The sequence below is a fragment of the Bombyx mori genome, chromosome 28 (assembly GCF_030269925.1).
Source record: "Bombyx mori chromosome 28, ASM3026992v2".
NCBI classification, from domain to species: domain Eukaryota; kingdom Metazoa; phylum Arthropoda; class Insecta; order Lepidoptera; family Bombycidae; genus Bombyx; species Bombyx mori.
The window spans coordinates 7,475,247-7,489,211 of NC_085134.1; the positions used below are offsets into that span (position 1 = coordinate 7,475,247).

The following is a 13,965-nucleotide window of genomic DNA, read 5'->3' on the forward strand; positions in this document are numbered from 1 at the left end:
GACACTTGACATAGATAGCAGATGCCAGATAGCTTCATTCAACTTTCAACAACCGGAAAACGGCCGTAAGAAAGAACTCTTCACAATCACAACAATTAGTTTTAGTCAAATGTCTCGAAAATGTATTTTTATTGTGATAAATGATAATAACCTCTAATAATTTTTATTATGTCGGAAACTTCTAATAATATAGGAGCGAGGCCTGGCTCCATATTCAGAATTGCGTTAGAAAACTTCCTGTAAGTCAAAATTGTGTATTACCACTTTATTTATTACTGATCACAATAAATTAACTCTTTATGCTTAAGAACACAATCTTAGTAAAAACCGAATAGTTTTATTACTTAACAACTACGCAATTGTTGAAATAGATTTACTAGAAAGAGAGTTAAAAAAAAATTGGCGCGTAAATTATTTTTGAACTGCTTTTCCGAATAAAATTTGGCAAACTGTGTAACCTATCAGGACATCGGCCCAGTATAACCTGATAACAATCAACCAAAGAATCTACTTTAATTTAGATATTATGTAGTTATCTTATCCGAAACACCACTAGTGCCGTATACAAATTGAACATATTATTAATTCATTTAAAAATGAATGGCTATTTCTGAATAAGAAGCTTACAAAAAGATAATCAAATCTTTCATTATTTGATTCTAGTACATATAAAGAAGTAGAGCTGTTCCCAAACACATCACTGAACCTGATCATTGGTCCCAATGGAACAGGGAAGTCTACGTTTGTCTGTGCAATCATACTTGGACTATGCGGTAAGCCCCAACTTACGGGCCGATCAAAAAAGGTAAATAAATAAAATTTGTTAAGAATAGAAATCTCATGATATGTGTGCACAGTTAACAAGATATGAATCCTAAGGTCTCAGTGTAGTTACAACGGCTGCCCCACCCTGTAAACCGAAACGCATTACTGCTTCACGGCAGAAATAGGCGCGGTGGTGATACCTACCCATACAGACTCACAAGAGGTCCTACCACCAGTAATATTCATGATAATTACATTTTATATGGCTATTAGCTGTAATGATGGCCAATGAAATAAATGGTTTGATGATTACAGATAAATGACTATGTGCGCACTGGATGCGAAAAGGCAAAAATTGAGATAGAATTATATAAGGAACCGGGTGAAAGAAATGTGATTATAACGAGGACTTTCAATTTGCGAGGAGAGTCTTTGTGGGCGATTGACTATAGAAGTGTGAAAGAAAAAACTGTTCAGGATTTAGTAACTAGTTTGAAAATACAAGTAAGTAAAGTCTTTGCAAGTCAAGAGCTGAATAAAGGTGGATCTAAATAATATATATTGAAGCAGGTCTTGATAATTATTCTTAAACCTTATTTATGTTCAATAACAATTCAGTGTGTCTTGAATCGACTTGAATTGTCAGAAACAATATAATGGTAATAAACACAGTGTAGTTATAATTATGTTCACAATTATATGAGTGCATTTTTACCACTCTGAATCACAAAAAAACTCAATTCTTATCTTTCGTCCAGGTGGACAACCTATGCCAGATGTTACCTCAAAACCGAGTCCAAGATTTCTGCCAAATGAACCCTCAGGAATTGCTCAAGAGAACGCTAGCAACGATCGGTGACCAGGAGGCCATAGGGCAAATGAACAATTTGGTAAATTACAGAACCGAACAAAGACAGTTGGACAACAAAATGCAAACTAACACCAAATTAATCGAGGAACAGATGACATTACATGAAACGTTAGTATGAAAATATTAAATACTTTAACATATAACTCGGCACTCAGTCTCTGGTAAAGAAACGATAATAATCAGCATTTCAGCATTTCAGGGTGGAGTCTTTGTACTATAGAACTAAGATTTAGAACTCATACCCCCAGTATAGAGCTGGCATTAACATTATCAATATGTTTGGCCTCCAGTAAACGCTTCTCTTATAACGTTTTAGCTTAAAAAAGAAAATAGAAGCTATGCGACATCGAAACGAGTATGAAAAGAAAATTAGTATATGTGAAAAGAAGAAACTGTGGCTTCAATATAAACTGTTAAGTGCCAGAGCGGCGCAGACCGAGACTCGCATGGCAGAGGCTCTGAAAATAGTCAAGGCTAGTCACAAGAAGAAGCAGCCATTGGAAATGGCTGTACAGAGATTGAGAGAAGAAAAAATCAAATTGGAACAGGAAAGAGCAACAGGGGTGAGTTAAATGCTCTTTTTTACATATTACTGGTGGTAGGACCTCTTGTGAGTCCGCGCGGGTAGGTACCACCGCTCTGCCTATCTCAGCCGTGAAACAGTAATGCATTTCGGTTTGAAGGGTGGAGCAGCCGTTGTAACAATACTTGAGACCTTAGAACTTATATCTCAAGGTGAGTGGCGTATTTACGTCGTAGATGTCTATGGGCTCCAGTAACTACTTAACATCAGGTGGGCTGTGAGCTCGTCCACCCATCTAGCAATAAAAAAAAAAATGCGATTTTGTCTCTTTTTTTGACTTATTGTGTTAATCATATATTATAATACTGTTGTTGAAAGTGATGTCATATTGCCACTATTCCATTTAAAATTCAAATAATAGAAATGGTTTTATAGTAAAATCTACTCTTACAAGAAATAAAATAGCAATTGAGATAAATAACTTGCAAAGTTTACAAACGCTCAGTTTACGAACAGATCTGATATCGAGAGTAAAGTCTAATTTATCATCATTCATATATCTAAAATAATTTGTTCCATATTTTAATTTATGTCAACAGAGTAGAAAAATAAATGAGCTAGCGGATAAAGTGAAAGAGCTGCTAAACGGCATCCAGGACTACGATAGACAGATCAAGGAGGTGGACCGCGCTTTTGAGGAGAAGCTGCAGAGGCACAGGAATAGAGAGAGAGAGTTGGTCGAGGCCAGAACGAAACTCGACAAACTGAAGAACGACAGAACTAGCCTCATTGAGAAATTTGGCGACGGTGAGTTCACTAGACACATGGTCCATGGTCTAGAACTGAGGCGAGAAAGTCACTAAATCAACACAAACCACATTCCTTTTTTTTCTCTTATCTTTAAGATATGAAACTTGGAGAAAATTTAAAAACAAAAGTTCGTAAGAAAATTATTTTGTATGCTATGTGATACAGTTTCCATAATGTGGCAGCTGCTATATATAACAGCTAAGGTTTGAAACTTATGAAACAAGGGAGGTTGAGGAACTCAGTGTGCGTAGTGCTAGATTTTTAATGTTTTCGATAGTGTAAAAGCTAACTCAAAATTGTATGGAGTTGGAACGTTTGCAGCTACCAAACGTTTCTGACATATCAAATACTGTTGCAGTTCAGTTTTGGTCACATATGAGTAAGGTGTGTTATTCATCTAAAAACTAAATAATAATAATAACTAGCTTGTGAACTGACCATATAACTACAGTAAGAATACGTCAAATTAAACCATAAAAAATGGTAATTATGGCTTTGCTGAAGTTTTTACAAAAGCAACTTATCCGGGCCTTGACATGTTTCAGAGAAAATAGCAAGTGAGAAAGCAAGAGCGCTGAGGGAACGTATAAGCGAGATCCAATCACAAATCCACAGCATTCAGAGGAGCAAAGCCAGGAAGGAGATGGAATATGAACAGCAGACTCTACCCAACCTTAGGATATTGAAAAACAAGTGAGCTTATTTAGTTTGCAATGAAAGTTCTAGCCGACCGCCGCGAGACGGGGCCTGGCTGACCTGTGTACATAATAACAACAAAACGATGATGAAATGCGTACATAATATTGTTTCGCGCTGGGGTTCGGGGTTAATAAAAGCTCTACCAAAGTACAACTTAAAACTGTATTTATCACTTAAAACACTCACAAAGCACTTTAAAATTCTTAATTCACTTCTTCCGCTTCGCTTCAGGTGATCCGTTAGCTGTTTCGCATTGAGTAGTTCTGATTATTAAGTGACTGACTGCGTGCCATCTCTGCAACGCTTTTATAGTCGATACGACATCCCTAGATTTATCGAGAACATTCTGGGCAAGTCGAGTAGCTTCGATGTGTGTTTCCACTATCTGACAACAGATGGCATTGTACTTCTCGAGCTTTCTCAGCGTTACTAGTGCTTTTGATGTTCGTTTCGGCTATTCGGCGATAGATGCCTTTACTCTTACCGGCGTAATAATATGTGTTATATATGTTAATTTTGGACTTTCGTCGTTACCCGTTGTCCTGAATTTCAGATTAAGGAAATTAGAAGACGTCGAGACGAAGCGTTTAGAGACTTTGAAAGAATACAGCGAGGACACCTACAAGGCGCTGGAATGGCTCAACGAGAACAAGGAGTTGTTCCATGACCAGGTCTACGGGCCCATGATGCTCGAGGTAATGGAAATACTTCTCCAAATACTGGACTGAAATTTACTTGTGGTAGGACCTCTTGTGAGTCCGCACTGTTAGGTACCGCCACTCCGCCTATTTCTGCCATGAAGTAGTAATGCGTTTCGGTTTGAAGGGTGGGTCAGCTGTTGTAATTATAGACCTTAGAACTTATATTTCAAGGTGGGTAGCGCATTTACGTTGTAGCTGTATAAGGCCTCCAGTAACCACTTAACACCAGGTGGGCCGTATGCTCGTATGCCTACAAGGAAATAACGAAATCGTTTTCCGTCAGCTGAAATTCACGCATCCGGAGACCGCCCGCTACCTCGAGTCGACGGTCTCCAGCAAGGACCTGGTCGCCTTCACGTTCCAGTCCAGCCGCGACATGAACCTCTTCCTGCAGAGGGTCCGCGAGGAGCTGCAGCTGCGCGCCGTCAGCGCCCTCTGCAGCCGCGCCGGGGACTTCAGCGCGCCCCACCACGACATCAGGGAACTCAGGTACGGCTAAGGACCAGTCCTTTTTTTTATTGCCTACATGTGTGGACGAGCTTACAGCCCATCTGGTGTTAAGTGGGTGTTGGAGCCCATAGACATTGTACAAGGTAAATGCGCTACCCACATTGAGATATAAGTTCTAACTAAACTAAGACCTTAGAACTCATCTCAAGGTGGGTGGCACATTTATGTTTCGCGATTCCGATCCGGTAGTAGATTCATTCGCGAAGCAGCTGCTCTTGAGTTGTTAGATCTCCTTCGGAGGCGCTCGGGCAGCTGTTAGCAAATCCCACTCCCCCTGGCTGAGCCTTTGCTCGCCCACCTGTTCTGGTGAAACTGGAAAGGCCGCCGGGTCACCAAAAAAATGTCTATGGGCTCCAGTGACCACTTAACATCAGTTAGGCTATGAGCTCGTCCACCCATCTAAACAATAAAACCTCGGAGGATATTAAACGTCCCTTTGAAGGTTTTAGTTCGCGTTCTGTAGTGAGTGGTTACGTTGCAGCTACCTCGGGTTCCAGAGGACCTTGGTGGAGGGCATAGCGGCGCCGGGCCCGGTGCTGCGGTACCTGTGCGAGCAGTACCAAGTCCACAGGATCCCCATCGGGAACGACCACACGTACCACCACAGCGAGAACGTGCCGGATCACGTCACGCTGTTTTTTACAAGTGAGTTTTTTTTTAATACGCTTTTATTAGATTCAGACGTATGTATGTTTGTATGTAACGGAATCTTTGAATATTATTTTGAGACTCTTCCAAAACGTCGGATTAACTCGAGATTTGGTATACTTGATAAGGATCGATGACAATTCAATTTTTAAAAAAAAATATTGAAAAAATTGAAATTCAACTAAAAAATGAAAATAGTGTAAGAAAAAATGATTTTATTGTAAAAAAAACCGTGGAGTGCATGGTATCAGTAGTTATAAATACTTTATGCACAGATATGAGTAGAAAGGTTATTTTGATAATATCCTGAGAAACACCCCACGCTTTATATTATATATCGTGATTTCTAATTATATTTACACATATGAATAAAATTGGAGTGTTTGTTTGTAATATTGAAATAACCGCTTTTTACTACATGCATATAAATATATATACGGTACATACACCAAAATAGTATTTTTACAATTTTTGTCTGTCTGTCTGTCTGTTCCGGCTAATCTCTGGAACGGCTGGACCGATTTTGACGAGACTTTCACTGACGTTGTTGTGTAACTTAGGCTACTTTTTTTAGACTGACTTCGCCCCGCGGCTTCACCCGCGGTACGACAATAGCCCCGGGTAACATCGCGGGACTCAACTATCTATAATAAACTTTAATGTTTCCGAAGCGAAGCAAGGGCGGGTCGCTAGTGTATATATATATATATACGTGTTGCAGCGCGGCACCGGTTCAGCGTGCGCGTGTCGCAGTACAGCGGCGCGCGCGCCAGCACGGTGGGCGAGGTGCGGCCGCCGCGCCTGCTTGCCAACGCGCGCGACGCCGACCTCATCCGCACCTGCGCGCTACAGTCAGTGCACAACATATATAGCCTTCTTTATTTTCCTACCTAATCTGATGGCCTTAAGTGACTATTTCAACATAACCTTTAACTCTCTATTCCAATTACAAAGTCCCTTTTAACACTTCTTATTACTGATGATAGGACCTCTTGTGAGTCCGCACCACCACCCTGCCGTGAAGCAGTAATGCGTTTCGGTTTGAAGGGCGGGGTAGCCGTTGTAACTATACTTGAAACCTTAGAACTTATATCTCAAGGTGTGTGGCACATTTACGTTGTAGATGTCTATGGGCTCCAGTAACCACTTAACACCAGATGGGCTGTGAGCTCGTCCACCCATCTAAGCAAAATAAACCTTAACTGTGCCCCTGGAAATAATATTCACAAGTGATGATTAGCACTTAGCATTAGGAGGCCGTGCGCAGATAATATAATAGAGATTGAAATATCCGATTATTTTAGTGGTTTCTGTAATTTTTTTTAGATTGAAAACATTAAATGCGACCTCGGAAAGCCAATTGGCCGCCATCAAGAGTCTGGGAGATCACATCTCGGAGCTGGAACAAAGGCAGGGCCAACTAAATAATGAATTGAAAGTTATTAAAGACAATGCATCAAAGGTAAGGTGTGATGCAATTATAAAAAAAAAAAAAATTAACCCACTTTACGAAGGCTTAATAATTCGTTCAAAAAACTAGCTTCATTATTTACTATTTAAATAGTAAGTTAAATATGTAGTATCTAAATAATATTTAGTTTTAATTAAAAAGTTGAAAAATATTATTCGATGCGGAGAATTGGCTCTACACTGACGTAAAAGTGAAAGGCTCATTAAAATATTTGATAAAAAAAACGATTTCAATATTAGACGCCAGACAAGAAACAAACGAAGTTCATTGTTCGAATGTTTGAAATGAAATATTAAGTCAATCAATCAGTAACTAAGGTTATAAATTTCGATATTTTAGCGAACAATACTGTTGGGGTTCATGGGGAAGTTTGTAGAGTTCCAAAGAGTAAGTATGTTGTTTGAGCACCTTTATTATGTTGGTTAAACACAGATGGTAAAGTGTTAACGAGTGCATGTTGCTAAGTGCACTGCGCCAAGAATATAATAAAATAGTTAGACACCACAATGATAACGCACGGTTGTCAACGTATTCAGTATGTACAAACCGTACAGATACACAATATATTGTGAGCAGAGCATTAACAATTAAACTATTAACGTTGCAGATCGCAGAGATATCGTGCCAAATAAGAGTTCAGGCGAGGAAAGTGGAGGGCATCGAGAACGAGGAGTCCTTCGACGTCGCCGCCGAGTCGAGCCGCGCCGCCGCACTGCGGGCCCGCGCCGCCGCCGCCCAGCGCCGCCTGCACGCGGGGGGCGCGGGGGCGCTGCGCCGCCTGCACGCCGCCGCCGCCGCGCCCGCGCTGCTCAAGGTGCCGCCGCGCCTCCCCAACACCCCACACCCTCCTACTCACTTTAAAAAAAAACCTACTAAAGCTGATAGCCTTGAGAGGCTATTATAGTAGGTGAGCTCAGGGGGCTCAAACCTGAGTGATGCTAACACTAGCCCTAACAAGAGCAGTGCTTCGCAGAATCTAACATCGGATCGGAATAGCGACCCACTGAGAAGATTCTGCGAGAAATTCAGCAGGCTGTGTCTATGGGTTAGATTAACGGTGACCGGATACTGTCTTACTGCTTTGGTGGGTGAACGAACTCACGCCCCACCAGGCGTTAACACGTTGACTGCGTGACTATTTATTAGTAGAAATAAGCAGGATGGTGGTACCTACCCGCGCGGACTCACAAGAGGTCCTACCACCAGTAAAACCTATCAAATATCTTATCACCTATACGATTTAATCTGTGAGAGAATGAGATGGAACATGTAATAGTTTCGGTGGAGTGATACATGATTTTCATTTACAGGTTAAACTGGAGATAATACGCGATGAGATCGTTCAACGGGAATCAGAATTGATCGATCTGAGAAACGAATTGGACGAAGCCAAGGTAGTTAATGCTATTATTGTTTCCTTAAGCAGCCAAACATACGGTATAAATTGTCGCCGTCATGCACGGATGTATGCAGTGCTAATGCATAGCCAGGCCGTTGCTTCTTTCATGTTAGATGTTAGGTGATCTGGTGAAACGTGACAATGTTTAAGAAATTAATATATGTCCACACTGCAGCAGGCAATGTACACAAAAGTACAAATAAAATCTTATTAATGGCATGAAAAGGACAATGCCCATTTTCTTAGGGCGTTTGGGCCCCTAAAAAAAGTTGTCGGGTCATAATGGTTTTAACTTAATTTGATAGACAAAGAAATATCGTTTCATATTCAGAAAACAATTTTTATATTCTCACCCAGGTTTAAGAGAAATCTGTTTTTTTCTGCAGCTAAAATTAAGTTGTTAATTGTTTTCTTCGAAATCAATAATCGCTCTCATAATTAGTTACAGTGTTAAATAAGTTAATTGTGGTCAATTTGGCTAGAAATAAGCCCTTATGTACATTTTATTATTATTATCAGGATATAATAATAATAAAATGAAAGTGGTTTCTGAGAATGGACTTCATTGACCCTTCGTTCGGAAATGAAAATCGGGAAGCCGGCAACGATATTGTTGTTGTTATTTTTAAATTCGCCAATCGGTAGGCAAAGAGCGTAGCCTATACAGCCTAGTCTGTCGTAGTTATATTATTTTCATGTCAATAAAAAGCCGGTGTATCCCTTTTTATTGCTTTTTGGGAGTTTCGACGTCAACTCGACGAATAACACATCGACTGAGAATGAGTGTCCGCAGACCTTTTATCTTAAAAAAAAAACAGTCACTGCTATTTTAGCCACAGTGTTATTCCAATGCCTCAATAATCGTGAACAACGATTATTGACGTTTAGTATATAAAACAATACCCAATTTATATATTATACAATGCAATAAACTATTAGAAAAACATTAAAATAAAACTTCAAGTGACGCTTCACTCGGGTTGCTGCCAAAACTCTCTGACCATAGATAATAAGAATAAGTAATGGTGAGCCATTGAGATTTTTACTAATGGAATTATTAATGTCTAAAAATATTAAATAATTCATGGTTTTAATTAATAATTATTATTACAATATATTATTATAAACATTGAATTGAACAAAAATAAACTAAAAAAGTCTGTGAATTATTCCCAGTTATTAACCTTTTGCTATTTTTATTTCTTTTGTTGTTCAAGTCACAGACAACTCTTTCGTTTGGCAGCATTTAGGTTTACTATAAGGCTGTATGGGCAATGCCCTTTGTCTGCCTATTGGCGAATTTCAAAACTGTGAATGGTGGAAGTACTCAGTTTTCGGATGCTATCAATTAAGTAATTTATATTTTGTAAAACAATGCCAGGGTGATAGAAATGTTGATTCATATACCAAACAACTTGAAAAAGTAAGGCATAGTTTTTCAAGTACAAATAGTTTTGACCCAAAGTTGGCCCACTTTTGGGCATTGTCATGTATACGAGTGACGTCGTTTGCGACGAAAACCAATTGCAAGTCAATCGTGATGTTGGTAATGTTTTATAAAATGAAAATGACTAAGCGTAAGCGCAGTTTGTGACGGCCACCTACCAGATGGACCGGCGACCTGGTGAAAATTGCTGGGACAGGCTGAGATTATGATGAAGAGTAAGTCGTTGTTGTTGATCCGCAGAGATCCTTGGAGCTGGTGCAGACGCAGCACGCTGAAGCTCAGTCGAGGGCGGCCGCCAAGCTGTCTCAGGTGCGGGCTCGCTGCGGCGCCGCGGACCCCGCCGACCCCGCCTCCCCCCTCGCGGCGCTGTTCCGCGACCTGCCGGACGAGCTGGACGCGCTGGCCGAGCGCTGCTACGAACTGCAGACCAGCGTCGACTGTATGGACAAGGAGACCGGGAACGTGAGTGGACCACGTCACTGCAGGACAGGTCACTGACCTGTCGCAGCAGGACTGGTCAGTGACCCGTCGGATTGCAGACTGATATTGTTACGCGCTGGGATTCCGGATAAATAAAATTCTATCGAATTACAAGTTAACACTATATTCAATACTTAAAGCACTCAACAAACACCTTAAAATTCTCAATTCACTTCAGGTGATCCATTCGCCGTATCACTTCGAGTAGTTCCGATTACTGACTGACTGCGTGCCATCTGTGCAACGCTTTTATAGTCGATACAACATCCCTAGAATTATCGAGAATATTCCACACATCTATTTGAATATAGTTTCTGCTATTTGAATATAGATGGCGTTGTGCTTCTCGAGCGTTGTAGATGCTACTAGTGCCTTCGATATTCTTTCGACTATTCGGCGATAGATGGCGTTACTCTTACCGGCGTAACAATATTTAAAATGCGCATTGTACATTGCAATGCGTATGTGTGTATAAAAGAAATCCCCTATTTATTTGCTAGTAGCCTTTTTTTTTTAACCAATGTTGATAGCTGTTTACGCCATCTATTGGTCAACTGGAACAGACTGCTTAATTCCATCATTTTAAATTTATCGAATGCGCCATCTACCTACGTAACTTTTTTGTTTCATTCATTTCGATTCCATTTTAAGTATGTATAATTCAAGAAAAACTTTTCAACGACACAGTGCGATTAATCTATAAAATTTTATGTAATGTATCAAAGGAAGATTAAAGTGGATTACTATTATAAAAACGGCCCTTTTTCATTTCAAAATCGCTAATACGACGAGGAACGAACCTGCTGCTGCACAATAGCCTTGAGAGGTTATTTCAGCTCTTCCTTGACGTGTAGGTGAGCTCACGGGGCTCAAACCGGGAGTGTTACTAACACTGGCCCCAGCAAGAGCAGTGCTTCGCAGAATCTACTAGTGGATCAAAAACGCGACCCATTGAGAAGATCTGGCGAGAAACTCAGTGTGCTGTGTCTGTGGGTTAGTTGCTTGAATCACAAGACACCGTCGTCTAATGCTAGTATTTATATTTTTAGGTGATAAAGGATTACGAGGAATGCGAGAAAGCGATAGAGGCTCTCCAAGCTGAGAACAAGAATGTTGACCGACAGAACCAGACCTTGCTACGGCGGATGGACACGCTCAGGTATCAGACATTTAGGCGTTTATGAAATAGGTTTTTTTTTATTGCCTTTGTAGGCAGACTAGCATACGGCCCACCTGATGGTGAGTGGTTACCGTCGCCCATGGACTTCAGCAATGCCAAGGGCAGAGCCAAGCCGCTGCCTACCGCTTAATACTCTCCACAAGCCTCGTTTGAAGAAGGACAAGTCATAGCGCTCGGGAAACGCCGTGGAGGGGAGCTCATTCCATAGCCAGATGGTACGTGGCAAAAAAGATCTCTGGAAACGCACTGTGGATGACCGCAGTGGCTCCAGGTAGTATGGATGAACTCTACTCCGGTGGCGGGCGGTGCGATGGTAAAAACGAGACGTTGGTATCATCTCGAACAATTCCTCAGAGCACTCCCCATGGAACATGCGGTACAAAATACAGAGGGAACCGAAGTCCCTCCGCAGACCTAGAGACTCCAAACGATCCGTGAGAATGGGATTATCGACAATCCGAACGGCTCTCTTCTGTAAGGTATTAGACATTCAAGCGATTATGAAATACGTACTCAACAAATGTTCACGATTGACTTCCACGGTGAAGTAATAACATCGTGTATTAAAAATCAAACCCGCAAAATTATAATTTGCATAATTACCAGTGGTCGGAGTAGGTAGATTGATTTTATATACTTGCGTCAAGATATTATAATATGGACATGCCATTTTATCCATAATGATTATTTTTTTTAATTAAAAAAAAAATTTTTATTCCTCATCGGATACAATTTCTATATTTATGAGATAAAGTAACAAAAAGCCCTGTCTAAGTTTTGTCTCACACTGACAAACGTCATTTCTAATTCAACAGAAAGGGACCAAATACGGTGTAACTATTCCAAGGTGTTTTTGTATAAAATAAAATACTGATTTCTTTCACCATTAGCTAGCACCGGTAGCGTAGATTAATATTATTAACACGTTTTTCAACTTAAACACAGATTCATGCTAATTTCAAAATTCCGGAACAAATAACACAATAAATATGAGTTCCGGTATTTTGCAGGCATGTCCATATTATCCTCTACGTTTGACGTCAACGACCTTAAATCAATCTACCTACTCCGACCACTAGTAATTACTGGTGGTAGGACCTCTTGTAAGTCCGCACGGCACCACCCCGCCTATTTCTGCCGTGAAGCAGTAATGCGTTTCGGTTTGGAGGGTGGGGCAGTCGTTGTAACTATACTGAGACCTTAGAACTTATATCTTAAGGTGTGTGGCGCATTTACGTTGTAGATGTCTATGGGCTCCAGTAACCACTACAACACCAGGTGGGCTGTGAGCTCCACACAACTAAGGAATAAAAAAAGATATATATGTAGGATTGGTAAGAACGGAATCTATGAAAATAGTGTGGAACGGAGCGTTAAGATGTGAGTGAGAGAAAACGGTAAGAAAGGGAGAAGAGAATAACAGACAAAAGGAAAATTGCAAAGACGGTTAAAAAATGAGCAAGGCGTACATAATAAAAGTGTTAATTAATTTTTCTCCTACCTACGCCGAAAGTTCGGTTTTCCACCCGCTGTACAGGGAAGAAAGTGTAACTTTTCCTCCCTGGGTACTGACAAGTGCGCATGCGCGTTAGTGTCTACGTCTGCTCTCACGCACCTAAAATCCTCCGCCATTGTTGTGTTTGGGTAATTAGCAATATTGTGTTTAGTGTAAAAGTGAAATAAACAAAAGGCAATAAAACTTAATAGTGAAATATTAAACAAAGATGAGTTCATCAGACAGTTCTTATTCAATTAATAGTAGTTTATTTAAAAAAAACAGTCAAATTGTTTTTTTATGAGTATGGGGGGGGGGGGACCGCGGGAAAAAAGTAGGACATCTCATTTTACACGCGGGAGGAAATGTCCTACTTTTCTCCCTTGGTACATTGTGCTACTATTTAAATTATTATTATAATAGAAGATTTTGTCCTTCCAAATCATTCAATCCCGTTTTTGCAGGATAGCCGTCGGAGCCCCGTGGTTCGTCAGGAATGTCGACCTCCATGACGACCTGGACTTAGAGTCCATCAGTAAGTATCTGCAGTCGGCGTCCATGCGCCACTTCGATAAAGCGGCACGACACGAGAACCCTCTCATCGTGGCCGCCGGTAACTACATTCCCGATCCTGCGGACAGAATGGAAAGCAGTCGACGTCGCCCAAAACACGTCATCTCGGATCCTCCCGATCCACTAACGGTGCTTCTAGGTACTTCAAGCACCGGTCACCGTTCTCGTCGAACCCGTCGCTTGCGACGAAGGGCTCGACGAGTAAATTAACTCTCAGACACAGCCCACTGAGTTTCTCGCCGGATCTTCTCAGTGGGTCGCGTTTCCGATCCGGTGGTAGATTCTGCGAAGCACGACTCTTGCTAGGGTTCGTGTTAGCAACATCGTCAGGTTTGAGCCCCGTGAGTTCACCTACTAAAGTTAGGGTTACGCTGAAATAGCCGCTAGGGCTAT

At 41.0% G+C, this 13,965-nt stretch overlaps 1 protein-coding gene across 1 annotated transcript in view; it reads left to right on the forward strand.

Annotated features, from left to right (window-relative positions):
- LOC101740444 (structural maintenance of chromosomes protein 5) overlaps positions 1-13,965 on the forward strand; it is a 17,369-nt gene continuing 3,404 nt past the window's right edge. Inside the window, exons 1-16 of the mRNA XM_038021121.2 lie at positions 1-239; positions 664-805; positions 1,081-1,269; positions 1,524-1,744; positions 1,953-2,199; positions 2,759-2,966; positions 3,515-3,662; positions 4,222-4,363; positions 4,653-4,858; positions 5,361-5,524; positions 6,249-6,378; positions 6,854-6,989; positions 7,606-7,812; positions 8,309-8,392; positions 10,085-10,306; positions 11,374-11,483. Of these exons, the coding sequence (XP_037877049.1) occupies positions 169-239; positions 664-805; positions 1,081-1,269; positions 1,524-1,744; positions 1,953-2,199; positions 2,759-2,966; positions 3,515-3,662; positions 4,222-4,363; positions 4,653-4,858; positions 5,361-5,524; positions 6,249-6,378; positions 6,854-6,989; positions 7,606-7,812; positions 8,309-8,392; positions 10,085-10,306; positions 11,374-11,483 (2,627 nt within the window). The 5' untranslated portion in view covers positions 1-168. The remainder of the gene's footprint in view (positions 240-663; positions 806-1,080; positions 1,270-1,523; positions 1,745-1,952; positions 2,200-2,758; positions 2,967-3,514; positions 3,663-4,221; positions 4,364-4,652; positions 4,859-5,360; positions 5,525-6,248; positions 6,379-6,853; positions 6,990-7,605; positions 7,813-8,308; positions 8,393-10,084; positions 10,307-11,373; positions 11,484-13,965) is intronic.